This window comes from Netta rufina (genome assembly GCF_964035555.1).
Source record: "Netta rufina genome assembly, chromosome: 19".
In the NCBI taxonomy this organism is placed as follows: Eukaryota; Metazoa; Chordata; class Aves; order Anseriformes; family Anatidae; genus Netta; species Netta rufina.
Window position 1 is genome coordinate 8,740,361 of NC_140143.1, and position 25,139 is coordinate 8,765,499.

General features: G+C 54.9%; 2 protein-coding genes across 7 annotated transcripts in view; one reads left to right on the forward strand and one right to left on the reverse strand.

Moving 5' to 3' along the window:
* On the forward strand, nucleotides 1–13,411 carry UNC13D (unc-13 homolog D; the record flags this gene model as incomplete). Its single annotated transcript, XM_084298725.1, has 32 exons — nucleotides 1–60; nucleotides 2,087–2,119; nucleotides 2,358–2,465; nucleotides 2,765–2,824; nucleotides 3,074–3,140; nucleotides 3,225–3,402; nucleotides 3,760–3,804; nucleotides 4,229–4,297; nucleotides 4,500–4,569; nucleotides 4,861–4,965; nucleotides 5,255–5,347; nucleotides 5,529–5,632; nucleotides 5,748–5,865; nucleotides 6,457–6,581; nucleotides 6,888–6,978; nucleotides 7,253–7,309; nucleotides 7,747–7,844; nucleotides 8,086–8,137; nucleotides 8,313–8,443; nucleotides 8,755–8,875; nucleotides 9,117–9,260; nucleotides 9,444–9,542; nucleotides 10,033–10,239; nucleotides 10,491–10,559; nucleotides 10,685–10,764; nucleotides 10,951–11,056; nucleotides 11,133–11,204; nucleotides 11,327–11,410; nucleotides 11,632–11,752; nucleotides 12,191–12,314; nucleotides 12,580–12,785; nucleotides 12,868–13,411. The coding sequence occupies 32 exons, from the start codon at nucleotides 1–3 to the stop codon at nucleotides 12,972–12,974; spliced, it is 3,204 nt and encodes a 1,067-aa protein (XP_084154851.1). The 3' UTR covers nucleotides 12,975–13,411.
* Nucleotides 13,412–18,479: 5,068 nt separating this feature from the next.
* Nucleotides 18,480–25,139, reverse strand: part of UNK (unk zinc finger) — a 41,877-nt gene continuing 35,217 nt past the window's right edge. For 5 of the 6 annotated variants that reach the window (XM_084298748.1, XM_084298747.1, XM_084298744.1 and 2 more), the window contains 3 exons: nucleotides 22,386–22,567; nucleotides 21,601–21,858; nucleotides 18,480–21,197 (listed from right to left, as the gene is read on the reverse strand). In XM_084298748.1, the coding sequence (XP_084154874.1) occupies nucleotides 21,042–21,197; nucleotides 21,601–21,858; nucleotides 22,386–22,567 (596 nt within the window). In that variant the 3' untranslated portion in view covers nucleotides 18,480–21,041. The remainder of the gene's footprint in view (nucleotides 21,198–21,600; nucleotides 21,859–22,385; nucleotides 22,568–25,139) is intronic. The other variant, XM_084298745.1, reaches the window with a different exon arrangement.

Below are 25,139 nucleotides of genomic sequence, written 5' to 3' on the forward strand. Positions count from 1 at the left end.
ATGGAGGCTGCTGGCGAGGCCCCCGCGGGGACCCTCCCCGGGGAGGAGGAGAGCCCCGAGGTAGGTGCCCGCTTCGCCTCCCCAGGGGCTGGAGGCTGCACCTGGGGCTCGGTGGTCCCAGAAGTGCTGGGATTGGGGGTCAGGGGGGGCTGCAGGACCCCAGGGTGCAGGGTTGGGCCCGGGGGTGGACACGGGGAAGGTGCTCGGGGTGTGGGGGGGGAATTGGGGTGAGCGTGCGGCCAGGCTTGGGCTGGTGCTGACGTTGATGCTGATGCCAAGCAAGAAATGGGGGTGGGAGCTGGGGGGGGGGGCACATCCTGCCGTAAACCTGCACAGGCACCCGAGCCCTGTGCTGGTACAGAAGGGTCCTTCAGCTGTCTCCCAGCTCCCTCCCATCTGCAGAGCCCCCAAAAGCCCTGCTTTTCACCCAAACACCCCAAGAGACTTCCTCCACGGCAGCCGGGCAGGCTGCATCCCCGCAGATGTCCCCAGGAAATGGGACTGGGGCTCTGCCAGAGCCAAAGGAGCCTCCGGGGGGGGTGCCTGGTGCTGCTGGGTGCCTGCAACACGATGCTGAGGAGCTGTGCTGGGGGTTGAATGCCCCCGAGGGACTCGTCCTCCCTCCATCCCTGCAGAAAAGCTGCCCCACGGCGTCGCTGCCACCGCGCACAGGCTGGGGGTGCTGGCAGCCGTGTCCAGGCCTGGATTTAAGCAACGCGTCTGGATTTCAGCTGGGGTCTTGGCACAGGGATTAGCAGCTGCGAACACGTTGCAGGGGCTTGGCTTTATCTCACGGAGTCCTGTGCTCGTGTGGGCGAGCACAAAGGAGCCACCAGGGCAGCCTGCCCTGATTTCAGTGGGGAGCTGTGGGGTTGGGAGAGCCCCAACCCCACAAAGCGGCAGCAAGCCCCTTGCCCCCCTCCCATGCTGCCCTGATGCTGCTGGCAAGGCTCCAACCTTGGCCAGGGGGTGTTTGGAGACCACAGCCCCCAGGACGGGGCTGAAGCAGCTCCAGGGTTAAACCTGCTGCGGGTGGAGGAGCTGAACCCAGCCCAGATGGCTGGGGGATTACGGCAGCCCCAGATTTGCCATAAGCAAATGGTGACGTTCCAGTGGCTGTATTTTTTTTTTTCTTTCTATTAGGAGGATCCCAAGGTCATTTCAGGACCTGGGCTGACCTGGGGGTGGGGTTCATCCCTTCCTACCAGCCCCCATCATCCCAACCCTGATGAGCTGGGTCTGTGTTTGGCACAGAAGGGACCAAGCGCATTTCAAAGATGTCCAAAAAACAAGGCTAAGACGAATTATTTTTTGGGGTGGTGGTGTCACCCCATTGTGCTCCCAAGGGTCCCAGACACCCGGAGCTGCCACGGCTGGCACATGACACCCACTGCAGTCACCCAGCCCGTGGTGGCACAGTCACCGTGGCTAGACAAGGATGGGCGCAGGGAACAAATTGCTCAGCTGTGGCTGTGGCCAAATCCAGCCCAAACACAGGCCTGGCCCAGGGAGGACCCGGCACACATGGGCACAGGCTGAGAGCTCCGGGTGCAGGGGCACTGGGAGCAGAGGCGGTTTAATTCCCCTGCCAGACCTTGCAGAGCCCTGCTTGGTGCGGGCTGGCTGGGGTGTGATGCCTGGCACAGTGGGCAGCAGGGTCAGGACGTGCCCCGTTGCCTGGCTTGGTTTTCATTCCCTTGTCTTTTGTAAAACAAATACCACTGCTGGTCATCCGGCGAGTGGGGCACGGGGTCTTCACGCCAGCAGAGAGCAGTTCAGCATCACGTTTCTTTTCCTGCCTGACAGCCCCCTGCCTTCTGCTGGCTCCTTGCCCACGGCTGCCCTGGGCAGCTCAGCTGCCATTTCTTGCCACCCCTCAACCTGCAGGGCTCGGGGAAGCCCCAGTGCCCCCATCGATGGGCGATGGGGATCTGGTTTCGGGCTTCATGCTGCACCTTGGCCATGGGGCTAAATGGCACCTTGGGGACAAGCCCACCCTGTCCCCAGTTCCCTGCAGTTTCCTCCTAAACCCTCTCCGTGTCTCCAGCCCTGACGGGAAACCTCTCTGCTTCTCTCCTTTCTCCAGATGGACCTGTCCCACCGCTTCTCCAAGCAGGAGGTACGAGTGTGGCCCTGGCGTGGGCTCCCTTGGGGACATCAGAGGGGGCCACCGAGGTGCAGGGGGGGACGCAGAGCCTCCCCAAGGACATCGCCTTTGGGTGCCGGAGCGAGCTCACCCAGCTGCTGGCACCCCATGGATGTGCTGGGGAGGAGGGCGAGCGGGGTGCTGGGTTGGGGTGGGGGGGGACACATGGGGTGCCTGGGGTGGTGGCGAGGGGTCGGCGCTGTCCCCGCAGCTGGCCCTACTGTACGAGGAGGTGCTCTACACCATCCGGCACCGCATGGGCAAACCCGAGCCCCACCACGTGGCAGACGCCCAGGAGCTCTACGCCTACGTGCAGAAGGTGGGTGCAGCCCGCTGGGACCCCCCCAATCCCATCCTGTCCCCCCCGTGCTGTGCAGTCGCCCCTAAAGGACGCCCCTAAAGACACGGCAGCGGCATCCAGCCATGGGGCTGTGAGCAGGGCTTTGTCTTGGGCTCGGGGCGCTCAGCCCGAGGCTCTCCCGAATTTCAGCCGTTCCCCAGCCCTCCCGCTGCTCCTCGCCTCCAGCTGGCTGCCGGGGCACAGCGGGAAGTCCCTGGCTGCTGTCCAGCCACCAGGAACAGGGCCACATCCGTCAGCGGCCCTAATATTTATAACAGGCTTTCGGCATGGACGCGGAGGAGCACAGGGCCAGCATGCAGCGGGTCAAGGAGCTGGAGGTAGGGAGCAGGATGGGATCCCGGCTCGGGGTCGATGCCTGGTCCCCCTATTCGGGTTTGGGGTGCTCTGTGGGTGTTGAGCCTTTTTGTGACAAGGGGAAGGTGGTGGCAGGGTCCTGCTCGAGCCCTGAACTTCCTCACGGGGTTGGGTCCCCAGGACTCTCCTTCACCCCCTGGTGCGCACCCAGGCCGGAGCAGATCTTTGTGGCTGCTTTTCCCCTAGGTTGAGCAATCTTTGCTTTCTTTCAGAGCCCAATTTTTTGCCTGAAAGCAACCGTGAAGGAAGCCAAGGGGATTTTGGGGAAAGACGTCAGCGGTAAGTGGAGCTGGGAGGGGGTGGCTTAGCCCAAAAGGGGATGGCTGCTGCTCGCACAGGGCTTGCACTGCCGGGCCCTTGCAGGCTTCAGCGACCCGTACTGCCTGCTGGGCATCGAGGCCAAGAGCCAGGAGCCGGCCCACCCCGACAGCAAGAAGCGGCTGAAGGCCGTGGTCAAGGACCTCATCCCCGAAGACCAGATCCATCGCACACAAGTCATAAGCCAGACGCTCAACCCGGTGTGGGACGAGACGTTTATCCTGTAATCTGCCACCCCTCCATCCCAGCGCTTCACGGGGGCTGCGGGGTGGCGGCTGGTTAACCTGCCTTGGGGGGAGGGATTTGGGGGCTCTGTGGGGTGATGCCTGCGGGGTCTCGCTGTGCATCTGGTCTGACCCAGCCAGCAGGTGCAGGGAGTTTGGAGGGGGTGGCCAAAATCAGTCTTGTAGGGTACTGATTTCCCAGGCTGCATGGTGTGTGAGTGTGTGTGTGTGGAGTTCTCCATCATCTCCATCTCCACCTCCATCTCCATCTCATCTCCCTTGTGGCCGCTGTCCTGCCCCCTTGCTGCTGGTCCCGTGGTGCTGCTGGCGTGACGCCTTCTGCTTGTGCCTTGCAGGGAGTTTGAGGACACGGAAACGGCCAGCTTCCACCTGGACATGTGGTGAGCCCAGCCAGGCAGAGTCCTGCTCCTGGCACTGGAGGCTGGGAGGGTGACTGGGTTGGTCCTGGGATCTGCACCCTTTGCAAAGCCCCAAAAACTGCTGGGGCCCCATTTCTGCCTTGTTTTCAGCTGCAAGCAGTCACTGACAGCCCTGCGCAGGGCAGGGAGCCCAGGCTGGCTTTGCACAGCCCAGACTCATTGCCCAAGGCAAAAAGCAGCTGAGGACCGAGCCTTGATTTAATTTATGGCAACAAGCCACGTGCTTGTGGATCTGGGGCATCTGGGGCAGACAGCTGCTTTTTGGGGGTGTCCTCAGCCCCCAACACCCTCACCCCCACCTCCACCGTCACTGCGGTGCCCTGAAACGCGCTGCACTCGTTTGATTTCCCCCCTTTGCCCTCACTGTGGGCTTTGCCACCCCCAGGGACTCGGACGTGGTGGAGTCGGTGCGGCACAAGCTGGGCGAGCTGACAGACCTTCACGGCCTCAAGCGGTGGGTGCTGTCCCCCCGGCACTGCCGTGTGGGGCTGTCAGTGGCTCCTCTGCCTCCTGGGTTCAACAACTGCCCCTGGGGGAAGGGAGAGAGGGAGGGAGGGCAGCAGCTCCCTGCTGGCCCCACGTTGCCCCGCTTTGCCCACACCACGGCTGGTGCCGGCTGTGGGAACCTCTCCACCCTCCTTGTACCTGCTTTTCAGGATCTTTAAGGATGCTCGGAAAGACAAAGGGCAGGACGATTTCTTGGGGAACGTGGTCCTGCGCCTGAAGGTGAGAGACGTGACCTGGATGCGGGTGAAGCTTGGGGGGGGCCGGGCAGGACCCCAGCCCCGTGGCAGCGTGGGCTGAGCCGGGCTCCCAGAGCTGCAGGGCGATGCCACGTCCCCCAGCTCAGTGCTGGGCACCCCACAGCGTGGGACTGGACCAGTGCCAGTCCCACGCGCTTACCCAGTGGTTATATGGCTTTTTAAAAGTCAGATACTCTAGATGTGCACTGCAGCACTTTCCTGCCCTGTTACTGCCGTGGGAACACTCCCTCACCCCTTGCCTCTGTGCACGCAGGACCTGCACTGCTGGGACGACCAGTGGTACCAGCTGGAGCCGCGGACAGAAACATATCCCAACCGGGGCCAGTGTCACCTGCAGTTCCTGCTGACCCACAAGAGGGTAGGAGGCAGGGAGCAGGGGGTCCCCTTCCATCTCCTGGCAGGACGGGGCTTCCCCAGCTGCCCGTCCCCTGGGCTCCATCTCCGTGCCCCAGGACCAGGGGTGCTGGCAGGCTTTGGAAACCCATCTCAGCCCTCCCCTGGGCTCTGTGCGTACCTGCACCCCTGGGCTGGGTTCTCTGGCTCCATGCATTTTGGGTTCTTGCTTTCCCCCATCCGACCACCTCCCTGCACGTTTGGGCAGCTGCAGGTTGCTGCCCACCCGGTTGGCATGCGTTGTCCCTTTCCAGAGAGCCACCACGAGCAGCAGGACGCAGCCCAGCTACACCGTCCATCGGCACCTCCTGCAGCAGCTGGTGTCCTACGAGATCCTGCAGCACCAGGTGCCGTGGAGAAGCAGCAGGGACGGGGTGGGGGCTTCCTTTGGTGCCCGTCACGTTGACACAGGCTCTGCTCCGTGCCTGGTGCCTGTGGCCCCGTGAACACACGCGGTCCTGGTGCCCGTCCCCGTCCCCACTCAGCCCAGCCTGCTGCAAGGCACCTCACCCCCTGTGCTCCCAGCAGGCCGGCAGCATTGCCTGGGACGGGGAGCTGAGCCGGCACGCCAGCACCGTGCTGTACCTGCACGCCACGCAGAAAGACCTCTCTGACTTCCACCAGGTCATGGCGTGAGTACCCCTCCTCGAGCTGGGAGAAGCTCTCGGCTTCCCCATTCTGGCCATAGCCTTGGGGAGCCCTGCACCATTCCCTTGGGGCTCAGCCGGGCCTCTCCCTCCTCCCCAGGCAGTGGCTGGCGTACAGCAAGCTCTACCAGAGCCTGGAGTTCAACAGCAACTGCCTGCTCCACCAGATCACCAGCATCGAGTACCAGTGGGTGCAGGAGCGCCTGAGGCCAGAGCAGGTGGGACACCGAGGAGATGTGCCCCAAGCACCCACCCCGAGCCTCCTCTTGCAGCTCCCGGCCACGATTCCCTCCTTGTGCTGCAGCAAGGGCAGGGGCTTGTAGGGTGCAGGGGTGCCCTGAGACCTCAGGGATGGGCTGCGGGGCTTTCCTGGTGGGCAGCCAGCCATAGGGACCAGGACAAATTAGGGAAGCCCTTCCCTTGGGGGATTTGTTCCCCATCTCTGCAGAGGAGCCCTCACCCTTTTTGCACTGATCTCGCCCTCCTCCATCGCTGTGATCACATCAGTCCCAACACCAGCAAAAAATGGGATCTGACCCAGTTCCCACTGGCTTCTCCCGGCCTTTTTTTCCAGGGCATCCCAGCACCCTGCTGAGCCTTTTAATTATTCATGCGTAGCGATGTGGTTTAATTGCAAATAAGTTAAGCTCGTGTGGTTAAGCTCAGCTCAGCCCCTCCAGGAAGAAATTCCTGGGCACACGAGGAGGTTTCTCCACCCCTGAAGAAGATCAAGAGCCACAGACCCCTTGCCAAATGGCACCGTGGTGCCACCACCAAGGACAACAGCGCGTCCCCTTCCTTCTCCCCAGAAAGCAGAGCTGGCCGAGTCCTTCCAGTCCTTGCTGACCTACGGGGTGTCCCTCATCCGGAGGTACCGCATCATCTTCCCCCTCTCCGTCGCGAGGTCCACGGAGAGGCTGCAGTCCCTGCTGCGGTGAGTGCAGCGCCGGTGTGGGCGGCGCGCGGGGTCGTAGTGCTTGGCCACCAGCATGGACAAGGCTGGAAGCTGGAGGAGAAGCCCGTGAGAGCCCTTTTTGCCCCCATTCCCTCCCTGCCCCGCCTTTCCAGGCTGCTGGACACCTAACTGCTGTGACACTTCTCCTGTCTGGCCCCTCGCCCAGGGCTCCCCGTGGGGGATGTTGTTGGGAGGAGAAGGTCTGTTTGGGTAGGGTCTCCTGGGGGAGAGGCGCTGGTTCAGAGGGGCCGGTGCTGGGTCTCACCGATGCTTCTTGCTTCGCAGGGTCCTGGTCCAGATGTGCAAGATGAAAGCTTTCCGGGAGCTGTGCACGCTCAGCCCTGACCTCCCCAAAATGGTTTCCGAGGCACTCAAGGTAGTGGCACCAGGGGGATTCTCGCCCTCCCTAACCCCAGAGGGGTGGCACCCTGCAGCACCCCTTCCCATCTCCAACCCCTGCCCAATGCCCACACCTCTCCTACAAAGCCACCCGGACTGTCCTGGGGGGAAAACCACCCACATTTCTTCTGCTGGGTGGCCCAAACCTCTGGTTCCCACCACAAGGTCCTGCCCAGGGGAATGGGATGGTGGAGGGGATGGCAGAGCTGGATCCATCCTTGGCTTCTCACACCAGGGCTCCTCTCTTGCAGTCAGGCACAACGGAGTGGTTTCACATGAAGAAGCAGCACCTCAAGCCCATGGTGAAGGTGAGTCCCCATCTCGGCCTCTCTGACAAGGAATGAAGCAATTTCCTGGGCAGGGGTGTGAGGGAGGCTGAGGGGTGGGATGATGAGACCTGAGAGGAGGCTTTTGCAGTTTTTTGAGCTGTCGAGGTATTTGGGTGTCCAGCAGGTGCTTGTTTCATGGTGTTTTAAGTTGGAGACCCAAATGCTGCCAGCTTAAAGCCCCATGACGCATGTTACCTGCAGGCTTAAGGCCTTGGTGGGATGGGCAGGAGCAGGAGGTGGTCCCCTGCCCGGCCACGCAAGCACAGGGGGACAAAGGATGACAACTTGTTGGTGCTCCTGATGTGGTTGTAATGCTAGCCTGCTACTCCACAAGAGCAAATCACAGAAATAAAACAATTCTGGATGTCGTCTCAATATCGCTGAGCATCCAAAACAAGCTGTTCCCTCTTTCGCAGAGCATGGAGGAGAACGGCAAAGCCTTGGCCAAACTGCTCCTGGAGGTGATAGCAGATCTCCAGCAGTGCCAGAAAACCTGGAATAAGTTCTTCATCAGGTAGGCCTTGAAGCTTGGTCCCTCCTCATCCACCTTCCCCGGGACCAAGAGCAACAAGGCACGTTGATGCTTCGTTCCTTGGTCTTTGGGCTCCACAGCACCTATGAAAGGAGAAACCCAGAGGCCCCATCTCTGCCTCGTGGAGCTCTCCTCTCCTAGGGCACGGGCTGGGAGCCTTTGCTGGGCTGGGTTTGCTGGGCTGCGGCTGGCAGGCTCCTGACTCCCTGTTTCTCTCTTGCAGCACCCTGAAGCTGAATCTCTTCTCCATCGCCTACGTGGAGCTGGAGAGCCTGGTGAGCGAGCCCGGGCTGCCCTGCACTCCTGGGACTGAGGGCTGAACCAGGCTGAGATTTTGAGCCACCCTCACCCCGTGCCTCCAGAAAGCCTGTACCAGAGCCAGCCCTCCTGGCTGCCCCCCAAAAACACCTCTGCCCCACAGCCACCCCTTCTTCCCTTTATCCCTGCCAGGTTGCAGAGCATGTCCAGGAGCAGCTGCACGAGGTGGACAGCAGCATGTCCAAGCCCACGGCTGAGAGCCTCTTCCAGCTCTACCTGAACCTGCAGGAGCTCTATCGGATGAAGGACTTCCTCCCAGAGAGGTACTGAACCCCAAAGGGGAGATGCTGGGGGGTGGGGAGGATGGAGCAGTAAATCCAGAAGACTGCCAAACCCTTCCCTCTCACCTCCACTGCTAATTCCGCCCTGGCAGACCAGGCTGTTGGTGGCTGGTGTCGATGTGAGCATCACCAGGAGGGTTTCAGGCCCATTTCTGGGTGGGATTGATGGGGACCTCACCTCCAAGCAGAGGTTTTTCCTTAGCATGTGCCTCCCTGGGGCAGTTTTTTGCGTGTAAGGTGGTAGCCCCGTGCCATCACAGTGCACTGGGAGAAGCTGGTGCCTTCATCCACAGGGACGGGCCTTTGGCCCTGAGCGATTTCCACCAGTGGTTCAAGGAAGCCGTGCCCCAGTGGCTGCAGAAAGCCTACACCATCGCGTTGGAGAGGGCGCAGAGAGCCGTGCAGATGGACCAGGTAACCCGGGGGGGAGAACAACTCCCTGCAGCCCCCGGGGACTCACCAAGTCCCTCACACAATCCCCCCGAGGTCTTTTCCCCAGGGCTACGTACCCCTCCTCGGTCCTCACCCCTCAGATGGGGTATAAGAAGGAGCTGATGAGGAGCCAGAGAGCCCTAAAACATAGGAGCAGCTTTCCTGTCTGGGACGGCTCCTTCCCATACAAGCTAAATTATGTTTGCTGTCTCTGCCCCGCCAGCTGACGCCCTTTGGGGAGCACAACAAGCACAGCACCTCCACCGTTGACCTGTCCACCTGCTACGCCCAGATCGTGAAGACCTGGCAGCAGCTCAACTGGCCGGACCCCGAGGAAGCCTTCATGATCATGGTGAAGCTCGTGGAGGTTCGTACACCCGGGCCTGGATGGCAGAAGCTGACCCAACAGGCACCAGCAGCAGTTTTCTCTTCCGCTCTTGGAGCTGGGTGCTGATGGATAGGGCCAGTGTCCCATGCCGGCGTGGTGAGGGACCCCAGCCCTGTGGTGCTCTCCCATTTTGGTCTCGTTTGCTCCTTCTCCACCCTGCAGGACATGTGCAAAATCGCCCTGATGTACTGCCGGCTCATCAAGGCCAGGGCTGAGGCTCTGTCGCTGAGCGAGCAGAACGAGGGTGAAGCGGCCAACAGGGTTGGTATCGGGGCAGGACCCACAGCTCGGGAGGGGGTGGCAGCCCCAACATTCTGGGGCTGGGTTTTTATGGGGATCTGCTGACCCCCATAGCTGTAATATTGGAAAACTGGGAGGGAAATGGTGTGGGCAGGGGAAACGGGATGGGATGGGATGGGATGGGATGGGATGGGATGGGATGGGATGGGATGGGATGGGATGGGATGGGATGGGATGGGATAGAGGGGATGGGATGGGATGGGATGGGATGGGATGGGATGGGATGGGATGGGATGGGATGGGATGGGATGGGATGGGATGGGGAGGGGAGGGGAGGGGAGGGGAGGGGAGGGGAGGGGAGGGGAGGGGAGGGGAGGGGATGGAGGGGATGGGGTGGGGGTGGGGGTGGGGGTGGGGGTGGGGTAGGGTGGAGTAAGGTGAGAATGGGGATGAGGGTGAGTGAGGATGGGGTTGGGCAGTGGGGTGCCCTGAAGCAGACCCTCCTCCCCAGCTCTGCATCGTGGTGAACAACATCAAGCAGCTGCGGCTGCTCATCCTGAAGCTGCCATCGCAGCTGGACTGGGCCCAGCTGGAGCGGCGCACGGGGGCCGTCATCGACCCGCAGCAGATCCAGCACACCCTGCACCACCAGCTCGACAGCACCGTGTCCTGCCTGGACCGCGAAGTCCAGGATGTGGTACAAGCCCTGGCCACCAAGGTGACTGCCTGACCCCAGCGGGGAGGTTTAATCTGAGGGGATGGCAATAAGGTGTAAGGGGAGAAGGGGGAGGTGAAATATCCAGAGCAGGGAGGCTCGTGGAGGGATGTTGGTGTGGGATGGGGGGGCAGGATGTGTGCTGGAAGCTGCTGTGGGGCTTCTTGGGGAAAAAAGCCCCAAATGTCCACGAGACACAGAAAAGGGGATGCTGGTGCAAAGCCCCAGTGCCTCCATGTGTTTCTCCCTGGCAGCTGGAAGCGGGCATCGCCAGACACATCCAGGAGCTCTCAGCCTCCAACGACACCCGGGAGCCTGAGGATGTAAGCTCCTGGCCTGGCCCCTCCTGCTGTGGGATGGAGCCCTCCAGACCCTCCCCCTCTCCCAGCCGTACCCTGCTGGATGCGCCCCCCGTGCCCTCCCCAATGCCCCTCTCCTCTCGCTGCAGTCCATCATCCCCCTCATGAAGTTCCTGGAGTCGGAGCTGCAGTATCTCAACGAGCATCTGGTCCAGGAGAACTTCAAAAGGTGACCGGGGCCGTGCCAGGGTGGAGGCCAGCAGCATTCCCCTGGCAGGAACATCCCCCACGGGGCTTGGGGTCACCCCGCCTTGGGGCTGGGGGCTTTGCCTAGTGGGGTGAGCCAGTTCCCTGCATCAGCTCTGGATATACCCCAGGTCCCCCTGCTCACAGCCCCTCTCCCTCGCCCTTGCAGCCTCCTTGCTCTCCTCTGGCATCACACCTTGGCCGTGCTGACTGCAGCTGCGGGGCCGCAGACGTCCTCGACCCAGCGCTACAAGAAGCTGCAATGTGCCCTGAAGGTACCGGGGACACGGGGGGTACCGGAGTCCCCTGGGTGTGTGCCTGGGGGCCAGCTAACAGCGTCCTCCTCCCCAGAGCCTGGAGCTGTGCTTCCACGCCGAGGGCTGCGGGCTGCCCCTGGAGACCCTGCACAGCGCAGCCTTCGTGGTATGGGTGCTGGGGAGTGGTGGGAGTGGGATTTTCTTAGGGTGTGAGAGCCGGGGGGGGCAGCATCCCCAGGCTGCAGACGTGTCCTGGTGCCTGACCGCCCCCTTTCATCCTCCCCGCAGTCTCTGGAGAGCCACCTGGCCCTCTGCTCCAGCACCAGCCGCAAGCTGATCCAGAAATACTTCAGCAACAGGATCCAGGAGCAGGTGGGAGTCAGGATGCGGCACCCAGTCCCTTCCCGAGCCCCCCTCCTTGCTGATGGACACCACCAGAGCAGCACTTCCCCACCACAGGCTCCCCCAATCCTGGGGCTTTGGGAGTGGGTTTGCCCCGGTGCTGGGGTTTAGTGCATCCCCGAGGATGTCCCTCGACTCCCCGGTACCCCATAACGCATGCTCGGCTCCTGATACGACGCTGCACCTTGCAGCTGGATGCCAGCTCGGAGAAGTACGGGGCCGTGACCATCAAGGCTCTGTACCGGCCCTCGGAGCAGAAACTGCGCGTGGAGGTGCTCAACGCCGTCAACCTCATCCCGCTGGACTCCAACGGTGAGCGTGTGGGCTGGGGCAACCCTCTGCCCCGTCCGTGGGCCCTGATATGACCCAGGGCTCCGTCTTGGTTTGCTTTTGCACCCCATGAGGTGGATTGAGGAGGAAGGGGGTTATTTTGTGGGTTTGGGGGTGCTGGAAGCAGAAGCCAGCAGCCAGGGCTGGCAGCGTTTTGCCTCTATGTAAAGCACACCTCACACACACAAAAAAACTGCTTGGGGGGATACGGGACAGTCCCTTGGGTTGGCTGTCATTTGGGGAAGTCTCCAGGAGAGGTCACCCCTATTTTGAGCCTCCCAATGGCTCCTTCATGCATGGCCCAGTAGGGGATGCTCCAGCTGCCTCCCAGGTCCATGGGCTGGGCTGGCTGCTCTGGATGATGCCCTGAACCCCCCTAGCTACCCCAGCAGGAGGGGGCTGATGTCTGCACCCCACCAGGCTCCAGTGACCCCTTCGTCCAGCTCACCCTGGAGCCCCGGCACGAGTTCCCCGAGGTGGTGGCCCGGACCACCCAGTGCAAGAGGAACGAGCTGCACCCGCTCTTCGACGAAGCCTTCGACTTGTATGTAGGGTTTGGTGCCCACCAGCCCCCACGTCCCCATCCCAGCAGCCCTGCCCCATGGAACTGGGTCCTGTGGTGGGATTTCACCTCCTGCCCCCCTCGGGAGAGCCTGGGGGGGCTCCCACGGGGAGGGTGAGTGCAGTGGGGAGGGTCGGCTTCCCACCGAGCATCACCCCGCAGAATCCCATTCAGTGTCTTAAAAGGGAATTTTGGGACCAAGGGGATGGGGTGAGACGGCCCCACGTGTCCCACCACCTCCCCCCAGCTTGATCCCCCCTGAGAAATGCCGTCAGGAGGGGGCCTGCCTGCTGCTGACCGTCTTCGACTACGACACGTTGGGGGCCAACGACCTGGAGGGAGAAGCTTTCTTCTCGCTCCGCCACGTGCCCGGGCTGGACGCTGACGAGGACCAGGCGGACATGGGATGGGTGCCCCAAACCCGCCTCTCGCTCACCCACCCCAAACCCAGTGGTATGGGGCACCACAGCCCGCCCCGGCCCCGCTGAGTCCCCACAGGCCTCTCCCCTCATGTCTGTCCCCTCCTGTGCCACAGGGGATGAGATCCTCCGGCTGCTGGAGTCCAGGAAGGGGGACAAGGAGGCCCAGGCCTTCGTCAAGCTCCGCAAGCAACGAGCCAAGCAGTCCAAGGAGACGGCGTGAGGGAGGCAGAGGTCCCAAAATGAGGGGGTCCAGAAGGAGACCTCAGGAGTTTTGACAGTGCCGGAGCCACCCGCGGGGGCTGTGGGGACTGCAGTGGGGTCCCTGAGCTGCCACCAGCTCCCAGCGCCTGCCTCACCCTGAGCAGTGCCCCCCATGGGGCTCAGGAGGGTGGGCACACAGTGTTTTTTTTTTGGGGGGGGCCTCCTTTGCAGATTAGCAACACTACACGGGGCTGTGGAAGTGTGTGGCTGTCCCTGCCGTCCCCCTCAGCTTGTCACCACCGGCCGTGTCCCCGGCCCCCTGCAAAACCACGTCAGGGCAGCGGGGTTTGTTTGGGGTGGGGCGACCCATGGCCAAACCTGCCCTTTTTTTTTATTATTCTTTTTTTTTTTTTTTCCTCATGGATAAGCCTTTTAAATTAAAAGCAACAAAACCGGTGTGTTGGCTGAGTGTTTGGGGTGCTGGGAGGGGGGACACAACCGCAGGCAGTGACACAAGGCCGTATGGAGGGGGCAATAACAGCAGCGCTGCCCTGGCCAGCCCCGAGGGAGGCTTCCCCTTTGCCGTGCTGGCAGGGAACCAAGCAAAGCACTGGGTTACGGGGCCGTTACACAGCTCGGGGTTTACACCCAGGTGTAAATCCGCCTGCTCGCAAGGCTCTTGCCACCCAGCAGTGCTTGCAGCTCGGCTCTGGGTGGCGGCCCAAGGCCTGACCAGACACATGTAAAGCCCAGGTCTGGCTTCCTTGTGGCAAAAGGCTTTTAGGATGGCAGTGTGTGGTGGGTGGATGAGGAAATGAGGCCCCCCCGGCAGATGTGTGTGTCCTTGGGGCTGCGGAGGCTGAGCTGGGCCGGGCAGGGGCATGGGGTGCAGCAACAGCACAGCACTGCCTGCTCCACGGCTGCCACAGCCCTGTACAGCCAGCCAGGGTTTTTATTATTATTTTATTTTATTTTATTTTATTTTATTTTATTTTATTTTATTTTATTTTATTTTATTTTATTTTATTTTTTATTTTATTTTATTTTATTTTATTTTTACTTCGTATATTTTTAAAAGTATGTGTGGTCCTTTTGCATGGGTTTGTCTTTTACCTCCAACCATACCAACCTTGTGGTGCTTCCTGGAGCTGAAGGAACCTGGGCAGCAAGAAAGGGCACCAGAGCCCCAGGAGCCAAACCAAGCAGCAATTTGGGCTGCCAAACCACTAAAAACAGAGGCCAGGAGTCAGGCATTGCCCATGCCAGGCACCTGCACCTTTTTGGCTCCAGCACACGAGAGGCAGAGGTGGCAGCTCCATGTGGGGTGCCCAGGTGTAGCAGCTACAATTCCCAGCTGGTTGCTATTTTATTTTTTTTTAAGCTTGTTTTAGCTGCAATTATACTAATTATAAACCTGGAGCTCCCACCATGTGGTCTCTCCATGCATCCCCTGCCCAGCAAGGGGGTGGCCGAGCTCCAGCCCCGAGGGTCCCCAGGGAGCATCACCCTCGGCTGCTGCCTCCACGGGCTGCACAGGCGATTGAGGTCAAGCTCGATGGGAGTGGAAAAAAAAAGCTCCCTTGGTATGGACGTGACATGGCAAGGTTTAGCCAAGCCTGCAGCAGCAGGGATTAAGACACTGCTCGCTCACGAGGAAGCCATTTGGTTGCTTTATTCTCGTCTCGGTCCCCACTTTGGGCTTTTGCAGCTCTGCAGAGAAGTGAGATGTGGGAGAGGAGCAGCGAGGCTGGGCGGGAGCAGGATGCAGAGGAGAGGGGTGCCTGCTTGTGCAGGAGGTGCTGTTCCCCGCTCTCATTTCTGCTCGGGGACAGAGGAAAACCCACGCCTGTGCTTTGCAGCCCATTTGGTGGTGGCACCTGCTAGCAGCCAGCCTCACACACTAAAGCAAGGACTGAGCTACGTGAGGCTGCAGCTTTGAGCGTGGTTTACCTTGTTTTGTACCTATTTAAATTTATTTTTTTTAACAGATTTTGTGCTGGGCTTGACCCGGGCTGACCTGTTGCTGTAACAGCGATGTGCCCAGTGAGGGGGTGGCAGGGGCTACCCTGTGGTTCCAGCATTTTTTGCTAATACCCAAAGTGGTTTTAGCTTAATTTTTGCAAGAAATGGTGTCATGTACAGAGAAGGACCAGCAAACCTTAGGCAGTCTGAGTGTAACTCACCCCGTGGAGTGCTGAGAGACAAGCCTAACGCATCGAAACGTACGGGCTGAGGCACACAAAGCCAGCTCCCAGCAAATCCAAGGCTGAGGAGGAAGAAAACCCCATCACTGCCATCCTCTTCCTCCTCCTGGCACAGACAGCTCACTGCCACACGAGAGGGAAGGGGGCAGGCACTCACGTCTCCCGATTTTCCTGCACTACTCATTAATATAAACTGGATGATTTGGGTTACTGCTGTGACTGAACCAACAGGAAGCGGTCAGTACATCTTTAAATAAAAGCTCATTTTTGGAAGCTTGTGGAAGGCACGTTCGTTTGGTTGCCAATACACGAAATTCCACTTGCAGCAGTCGCCCAGGCGCGCAGAGCTCACCTCTGCCTGGCCTGGCTCCCGCAGGAAGCATTCAGAGCCAATTTCTTGTCCAGGCCATGAATTTGGATGACAAAATGCTCCTGGATCTGTGGATCCGCCACTCCCCGAGGAGTCTCTGCCCCACTTAACCCAGTGCACCTTTACCACAAAGTGCACCATGCTCCCAAAAAGGCGCTTGAGCCAGAAGGGAGCAGGGCAAGAAATTGTTCTCAGTAGTGTACAAGGGAGCAGGACAAACTGGCCACGGAGATATCTTGTATTTGTTGTTCTGAGGGCTCCCCAGCTTTCTCCACTCCTTCCCCAGCCCCAAAGACGGGGACGGGCTGCACACACACGCGGGCACGCATGCGCGCACACACACCCACACACGGCTTTATTGGTTTGTTTTTTTTTTCTTTTTCTTAGCAAAAAAATAAAAATTTATTGTCCTCTAAAAAAAAAAAAATCCATCCTGCCCTTGGAAACTGTGACACAGATTGAGTTCTTTTCAGCCCCACATGCAAATTCATTCTGCCAAGAAAAGAGTCTAAACCAGGTTTCCGACAGCCAAAACACATATTTACAGAGTACGAGAGAACGACAGCTGAAATCACAGTTCTATACATGGAATCAACAACACGTTTTACACACCACCGATCACCATTCTGCCAACTTCTACACGGACTTGGGGCGCTTCTGCCCAGTGCCCTTCCTCCCGGGGAAAGCGAGGAAGAGACTGGGCAAGAATTGCCACGAGAAATACTGCAGTGTGTATTATTATTTTTTTTTTAAACTCATACTGTACTTATTTTGTTTTAACATTGGAAGCTACGGAGTGGGGAAGCCCCAGAAATCTCTCCGACGCAGTCACTAGTTTGCAGGAATACTTCACCTTTAAAATACTAGGTTTTACATCAGTAACATCTACATTGCTGTTGGCCATCACTCCAGGGATTATTATAAATCTGGAGGAAAACACTGGTAATATTTTTCCTTCTTAGATGGGGGGGAAAGGGGGGAAGAGAGGATTCGGAGGCTGGTGGAACAGCAATGAATTACTGAGTCCATTCAGCATTAAAGGCTTCCTCACACGGTAAGGAATTCTCTTCATTGTCTCAGCTGCACAAGCCTTGCAAGTGGCTCAGGTTCAGCTTCAGAGATGTATGGAAAGGATAAAACCCTTCGGTATGGGAACAGCTGCAGTGGCTGCCTTCTGGGGAAGGCGAATTAAGGGAAAGGAGCTCCAGCTCTGAGACCTGCCCCAGGCCCTCCGGTGCCAGCGGCACCGGGCTACGGCATCAAAGGCTGGGTGGGACCTGAAAGCGGTCCTGGTAGCCCAAAGTGATGCTCACCAATGTTCTTCAGCTCTTGGCTATCCTCTACAGCTAGCTCCTTGCTTTTGGTAGCTATCTACCCAGGATATTGTTGTCTCAAGCCATCTGCTTCTATATTGTTTCTCTATAATAAAGTAAAAGCGTATTGACCTTTAGGATACTGCGGTTTCACAAGCTAGTTAAAGACTCCCTTTCCCCAGCTCTCAGCCGAGAAGTGTCCGACCTGCACAGTTAGTCACCGAGGTCAATTGTGAGGCTCCCAAAAACGCGGGGAGAAAAACATCATTGCCCAGCGAGGAGCCTGTGACAGGGCAGGATGCGGCCGCGCTCAGGGCTGCTCGGGGGCAGCCAGCTGGGGGGGGGCTCAGCGAGAAGCCTCGGGGACCACTTGGGGACCACCACTTTGCTTCGAGGCGTGACAGCCAAAAAAAATACAAAGTCACCTTGGTTCTGATGTATTACTGCGTGTCCTGTAACTGGGAGTTCCTGCTTCAGAAAGAAGCTCGACAGTACGTTACACGGGCTGTACATATTAGCACCAGGTTTATTTTTTTACAAGTCTCTTTTTTACACCGCGCAGAAGCTGACCACAGACTCTTGAAGCCTTGAAGGCAGTGCTGCGATTGTGGTTAATCCTGCCTGCCTGGGGCCGGCGGTAACAACTGCTGGAGTGGGCGAGAAACGCTGCCTTCCCCCCCCCCCCCCGCTCTCACCTCGCTCAGGTATGAAATGTTGGCCCCCCAAAATAGTCACAAAATACACAACGATGAAGTTCTCTTTCCCAGCTGCTGCCTAAGAAAATAATTCACATTTCAGATACTTCTTGATTTGGAAAGCAGCAAACAAATTGATAGAAACCTAAATTGAAGAGGTGTTTCTTGAAGCACCAGAGGAAAGAGAAACAGCCTACGGGCTTGTGCTAAGAGTGCTGAGACAGGCTGGGGCGGTGGCGAGGGAAGGGGACGCGAGGTCCCGGGGCTAGTGCTAACTCCTTGTCACTGCTCTGCCACGAGCACAGCGTGGCAACAGAAAGTTAAAATTTAAGGGCCACAACTAGGGAAATTTTGAATTCTTTGGTCCTTCAGGATAAGTTTTAAAACAGAGTAACTGTTTTACTGAAAAGGAAAAAATAAAAATGCTTTCTCTGGTCTGGAATGGTTCTCGTAGCCCTCTGGGTCCCCCCAGAAATGAGGGGCAAGTGTCTCGTCCCCCTGGACCCTACAGACGTGCATCACGCTGTGACTGGCAGTCACACTGCGACAGAGCTGCAAACAGAGGACAAGCTTCATCTGAAGAGAGGGGAGAATGCAAAGAGCCCTTGGGACTCAGCTCAAGTCACACAGGTGGTGCTAGTTCTGGAACGAGAGGGCTGTCCGAAGACAGCATCACCCTGAAGAGGCCCCCAGGAGGCAGGAGAGCAGAGAAACCACCACGCTAACAAAAAGTAAGCATTACAAACCAAGAGCCAAAACAGGCTGGTGAGCTCTGGCTCTTATAAATATTAAAGACCTGATTCAAGAGTTTATTTCCTATGATTTAAGTTAGTTACAAAAACTTTAGTTTTGTTTTTTTTTTTTTCTTTTATCTTCATTGGGCTTTTTCTTTCTCCCGCAACTTTTATCCCTCCCTCCCCCCGCTTTTTTTTCCCCTAAAAAAAGAAATGTTCACATATTTTAATAAAAGGTCTTTCCTTAAGATCAGACCAAGGCAGATGTGCTGCCCCATGGCACAGACATTCAAAGGCTATAACCAAACAACATAGCCACAATATTCACCCAACAGTGTCTCTCCATTAAAAAAAAAATTAAAAAACTGATGCTAGTTACAATAAAATACACATGGAAAAAAAAAAGCATTTTTACCAAAAAAAAAAAAAAAAAAGAACGAGTTAATGGGAAAACATAAAAAAAAGAACTACACAGAGCTGCACTTAAGAGATCATCTGGGAATGCATATTAACCCCTTCCATATGAAGGAAAGGTGGAATTATGGAAGCAAACCTAATTATGTCTTTGCATTAAAATATGAAGCTTTCTGAGAGGCTCCAGTAACAATTCAGTTGTTCCTACAACAACAGTGGGCTGCTGGAGGTTCCAGTGCTTTTCCAGGTCAGGGAGGGGTAGCACAGGACGCATCCCTGTGCGAAATAAAAATATTTAATCAACTGAGTGGCCTTCTAGTTGAGATCCCAGCAGGTTACTGCAATCCACCCGATGTAAAAATTTAATGTACATGCTGGTAAAGAAAGTCACAGGAAGCTCAGCTGCTGGACAGGTCTAAGCTGGTGGCGTTTCTTTTCCCTAGAAAGGAGCTGCACTGGACAGTGTGGTGTGTATTGGACTGGTCTGTGGGATTTCTTTCTTTGCTTTTCTAAAATGATCCAAGAGAATAAATTCACTGTGGACAGATACAAAGAGAATCCTAGTAAGGAGAAAGTCCCTGAGCTCCTCTGCAGATGGTGTATGGGGCCAAAGGGCCGAAAACGAACTCAGCAGGGCTGAGATGCCAGTGAGAGCTGTGCAAGGGTGGTGGAAAGTCATGTGCTCAGGAAAGGAGTCTGAAATAGGAGGAAGGAGAGGACTGGAAAACCCCGCAACAACACCTTGCTTGCATTGAGGAAAAGGGAGTGCACTCCTCTGATGGGAGATGCTTCTTTCTGCTCCCACATGATGAGTTTAGCATCCCTGCCAGCACACAGCACTGGGGGTGGGCACCCAGCCGCATGCAGCGGGCTTCCACATTACTACTAAGTCACCAGTACACAGACAGACTGGTTGATGAGTTATTCTAAGGAAATATCTGAAATTGAAGTCTTTTTCCTTTCTATCTCCTTGCTCTGTAAGATAATAACTAACACAGGAAGCACCTCCACAGGGCACTGTTAGACTAACTAGCTTCAGAGTTTCTAAACAGCGACACTTCCTTACGTACATAAGAATGGTGGCTGCATTTATAAGCTTAAGTGGTGATACGTGTCCTGTTTTGTGCCACAGTGATGAGCTGCTGAGGGCAGGAAGAAGCATCTCCACCTAGGAGCAGAAGGCGAGGAATTTACACTCTCCTCCAGCTCCACTTTCAAGCAGGAATAGATCTATCAGCGGTTTGTTCCATGCTGGGCTTTCTCTGTCACCACTGGCAGACGTGATTCCTGGCTTGATGGCTTCTGAACTTAGAAGCCCACAATTCATCCTCGAGGTGCTGAAACAGGCAACACCCACTCTGTTCAAAAAAAGCATCCTTAAACTATCTGGAATTGTTTCATGCGTTTCAGCAGTGGCTATGAAAGAGGTCTCTGTGGCTAAAAGGAAAATCAATCTGGTTTGAAACGCTAAAAATCCTCTAGACAGCCCCCACACAAAGGGGTGCCTGGAGAGAACTAACTTGTGCATCCGTACTCCTTTCATGAAGGGCTTTAGCTGGCACAAGGGCAATACTTCTAAGGCTGCTGAAACCTGCAGCATTAGCTGTATCAGCAATGATTACTGGTCACTGAATTTGGGGGCCTGGCTTGCTCTAGGTACAATATATTTTTCCCCTTTTTTTTTTTTCTTTTCATATAAATATACAAAGAGTGTAAAAAATTTTTAAAAAGCAAACTTTGCTGTTTTAAATGACAGACAAAGTTTCTGCACATTCAGAGATCGGCAATGTGAGGCCCACCAGGCAGGGACCCAGCGGAGCTTCCATCAGGGAGGACGGCTTTAACCAAGCTGGGTCAGTGAAAGAGCAGGAAGACCGAAGACATGAAAAAAGTCATTTCAATCCACCTCGATCCTCCCTATGATCTCAACTCTTCCTCTGGAAAGCACGTGGAAGCCCCTCTTGCCCACTCTAAATCCTTCTGGAAATAGTCAAAAATTTGTTATCACCTAAATAGAAAAGAGGAGAAACACAGACTCTTTGCAAATGGCCCTTTGATCTGTATTAAAAACAGCTCTCAAAGTTCCTCAAGAGTTAGAATTAGTGGGGCACGGGTGAGGGGCAGTTTAGATACGGGTTGTAAAATATTAAAAAGTGCTCTGCAACTAATTTTTGTTTTATGTGGGTATGTGCGTGTGTGTGCATATATATACATACACAAACATGCACATACACACACATATATACATATATATATCTACACATACATATATATATGTACACATACATATATATGTACGTATGTATAAAGTTAAAAAGTTCTATACGATATGATTAGAACAAGCGTCCTTGGAAGGTCACGACTGGAGAGAATGGGGCCTGTTGGGATGGCAGATGGGACACTCGCCCTCCTCGGCGCACGTTTCACACAGCACTGCGTGTTGGCACGGTAACACCACCCGGTTCTCTTCCTGACACTTAAGGCATTTCACTGACTGCATCTGAAATACTGCCTGCAAGAGATGGGGACAGGGCAAAACGTAAGCATCAAAACGAGAAAACAGAAGGGCTCCAGCCCCGTGCTACACAGTTTGGGGACCAGCAAGGAGGCAGCAGAGGACAGACTTGCAGCTGTCCATCCATTTATCTTCTGAAGCAAAAGCAAAGCAGCACAGCGTGGTGTCCTTTAGGACCTTTAGGATCACAGCAGCTTTGATCGACTGAAACTCTGTACTTTAGGTACAGAGAAGAGGCAGATGTTTTCCTTTAAGGTGGCTAGAACTCACTTTTGCTACCTCCACATAGAATTGCTTCGTTAGGCTGCTGATTTCTGACTGTATTAATGAAAAGAAAAAGAGCTGCTATCTGTAGGAGCAGAGGCAGCAAGGCCCTGCTCTGCAAATCCCTGGCACTCACCTTATCGACTTTCTCCAGGTTTGCCCGCAACTGTTTCTGGAGGGTGTAAAGTGAAGAGAGCGAGAGAGCTTCCAGGTCAGAGAAGGAGCGCAGAAACTGAGGGTCCTGGCCCGTGTGGATCCTCTCCAGCTCCTCCTGCAGTTTCTTCACTTGCAGCTCCAAGGCTTCCCTCTGCTCCCGAGCCAGTTCACATTCCATGTTAGCTGTGTTGGCGCGATCATTTGCTTCCTCTGCCTCCTTTTTCCAAGCATCACAAGCCTACGAATTCCAACAAAGAGAGTAACAGCAGTTTGAAAACTCTGTCAGCGTCCAGGAGAGAATCCTAGGCAAAAATACTCATTTTTTCTACATGCTCCTCACCAGGAGTGTATTCTGTCTAATCTGCCCTGTTCCCAAATTCCCAAACATCCTTGGAGCTCCACTTCAAAGTGCTGCTCATTCTGGGTACCCCATCCAGTTGGGCTGCAGGCTACAGATTTGGTTTAGGCAGCGAAGGGGATGAAATTTGCATAACATTAAATTGTCACGGATCTAAGTCAATCGCCAGTCTAAGAGACTGCCAAGCACTTCAGTGCATCTGTTATGACACCTGGCCTTGCACTTGCAGCATCTGAACACATAAAACAAATCACTTTGGTCTCTCCAAAGGGGGGAGAAAGAATAAGAACACTTAAGAGAATCTGCTGATAAAACCTGCAGCTTTCTGGTAAGCTCCTGTTTAAAGGCTGACACCCTCCTACTCCCTTACCCTCCTTAATCTCGCTTCTCAGGAGTTGCCCAAGTACCTGCTTGGCTTGTTTCCAAGACTCTTCCCACTGCTTTATTGTGCCGTTGGCTTCATCCAGTTCTTGTCGTAGTCGTGCCAGCTCCGCAGCACCTGGACCTGACAGAAATGCAGGTGAGGTACTGGGCGAAAAACTCCCCGAAGCAAAGTGTTCCCATATGCTGCTGTTCATCCCATTTAAACCTGTTTCACAGGGAAATAGAGAGGGTTATGTCACAGGTGCTGGCAATTCCCCCATTTCCTCCCTACCCCTGTGAAGTCCAGGATTCAAAAATGCGTATATAGGAATGAGAAGATTTATTTCATCCCCAGGACCCAGAGAGGGACTTTGCAGGGGAAGTTTCACACCAGTAGGCCTCTTTTATAATATACAGAAAATCCAAGGAACAGCTGAAGCAATTTTTGAACCAGGTGGTTTTTAGAAGCATTGACTTTACAGTCAAGTTGACTACCAGCTTGAATCCCCCTTCTCATAGAGAACTGACTACACCCTAAGAAAATATGTGTAGGGCCTTTACTTCTCTTTTTGTCTCCTCAGCTTGGAGCTTTTCTGAGTCTCACTTCCCAGACGGCCAGACTAAAATGCTCCAATGCCACTACTGTCTGTGTATGCAAGGATCAGAACTGGAAAGCCCTGTTTCTAAAGGAAGAAGTGGAAGCAGCAGTATGCACATCAGCTTCATCCCTTGCAGAGTTGTAGCATGCAATCAGTGACTGGCACCGTAGAAAGATCAACTAGCCACTTCCTTATTTTAGCATGTTCAAATCATTCCTCTCTTCAGGAAGAACTTCAAGGCTTGGGAGACAAAGCAACAGAAAATCAGCTGTAAACAAAGCTGGCTCTTTAGGCTGATGCCAGCCTCGGAGTCTTGGCTGCCTCTAAGGTTTGTACTCTTTTAATGACAAAAAATATGTTCACTCAAAATAAGAATCCACAGTTTGTACTCAGGGGAGAACTGGTAGGAAAAGCTCATCTCCAGACGGAGCTGAGCGCTACGGCCTCATACGCACAGACACCCCCCAGCCTGACGTAGGAGTCGTTTTTATTTACTGGTGCTTACCACTGGGTGAGGACACTCCTAAATCTCATTGCAACTGATAACTGTGATCTTCCAGAAGCCAAACTGACTGTGTTTGCAAGCAAGCCCTAGGGCCAACAGCCTCTCACTGAAAACTAACACAACTTACATCCCATTTAGTGCCAGCCAAGACACAAACAGCCTCGAGGGAGCAGCTGAAAACCAGTAACTTGTCTTGACTATGGGCTTAGCTGCATAAACAAGTCATTTAGCAGAGCAGCAAGGGCTCTTCACTGGCTCAAGCCACTTACCATTGATCCATTTCAGCTGCTCAGAAGTGCACTCATTTGAGAGCAAGAAGTTTTAGTGCAACCCCAACTCACATTTTGCTTTTAAAACTCTGGCTGACTTGAAAGGGAGGCTAGCACTACGCAGGATGCTGGCAAGCCACAAATTCTGCCATAACGCTAGCCAAACTAATCTCATTATTTCTTTTTACTCCCTCTTTCCACCTGCTGCTCTCACTACACACCTAAAATATGAAGTCCCTGTAGTCACGAATGCCTTCTCTGCACACACAGCATTTAGCACAGTGGGAACCAGCCCAGGACTACGTATTTTCAACTAAACAGCAATACCTACAAGCAATAACTACACATCAACTTGCATGCATTCAGTGAGTCACATGGAACAGATTCCAGAGCTCCAACTGCCAGGTTATAATTTTAAAAACCTTATCAAAACCTTGGCAAAAATTTTTGTTGCATTCCAAGAAAATATCTTATTTTTCTTGAAAACAAAATATTTGAATGCATTTGAAAAAATCCTGCATTTCTTTGGTTTTATATTTGTCCTGACTACGCCTATTTTACACAAATAAACTGCTTAATAACTCATTTTTTCCTGAAATTAAAAGCAGACCTTATTAGCAAGTTTCCCTTCTCTTACTGAAACTGGAACGAACAGCCAGCCTCAACACTAATTAATAGCAGAGATGCCCTCTGATGTGTCTTTTCTTATTACTGTGATTGTAAAAGCTGTTAAAGCAAAATAGCAATCACAAGGCCTGGAAGCGTGGCTTTGGCCTGTGCAAACAAGGGATGCAGTTACACAGAGAAGTGCATGCAACAGTAGATTACAACATAATAAAATGGTTAAGTGTTTTTAAGATGGATATTAGAGATTCAAGTGTATATAAAATCGAAGCATTGACTTCTACATCAATAGAAGGAGCTATTATTTAAAAACAGAAATCAGCAGAGCAAGTGTCACTGTAGCCTTAAGCATTAACATTTCTCAAGGTAACCCAACATCTGCATAATTAAATGGATTTGTTCCCTCAGTTCTCAGTTCTGCCCAATACAGCTGAAGCTCCAAAGTAACCTCTGTTCCCTTCCCTTCACATTCCCTCATACAGGAAACGGATCCTCGAGAGAGGGGAAAGAAAAAGGAGCAAAGGGGACATAGCTGGACAAGTACAATGATCTAAGCTGGCTTTATAGCTCCCAAAAGCCAACCTATCCTAGGAGCAGTCCCAACAGCAAACTGCAATCCCCACCTCAAACAAAACCGAGGAACCAACTCTGAGTTTTATATAAAAGTAAAGTCTCAGCACAGCAGTAGGGGTTTGAAAGGACAAAGCTCTTTTTCCCAAACGGTATCATCAGAGCAAGGCCCTTTTTCTCAGTCCGGAAACATGAGGAACAGAGGGAATTGCTCCTTTGCTCTCGAGTTAT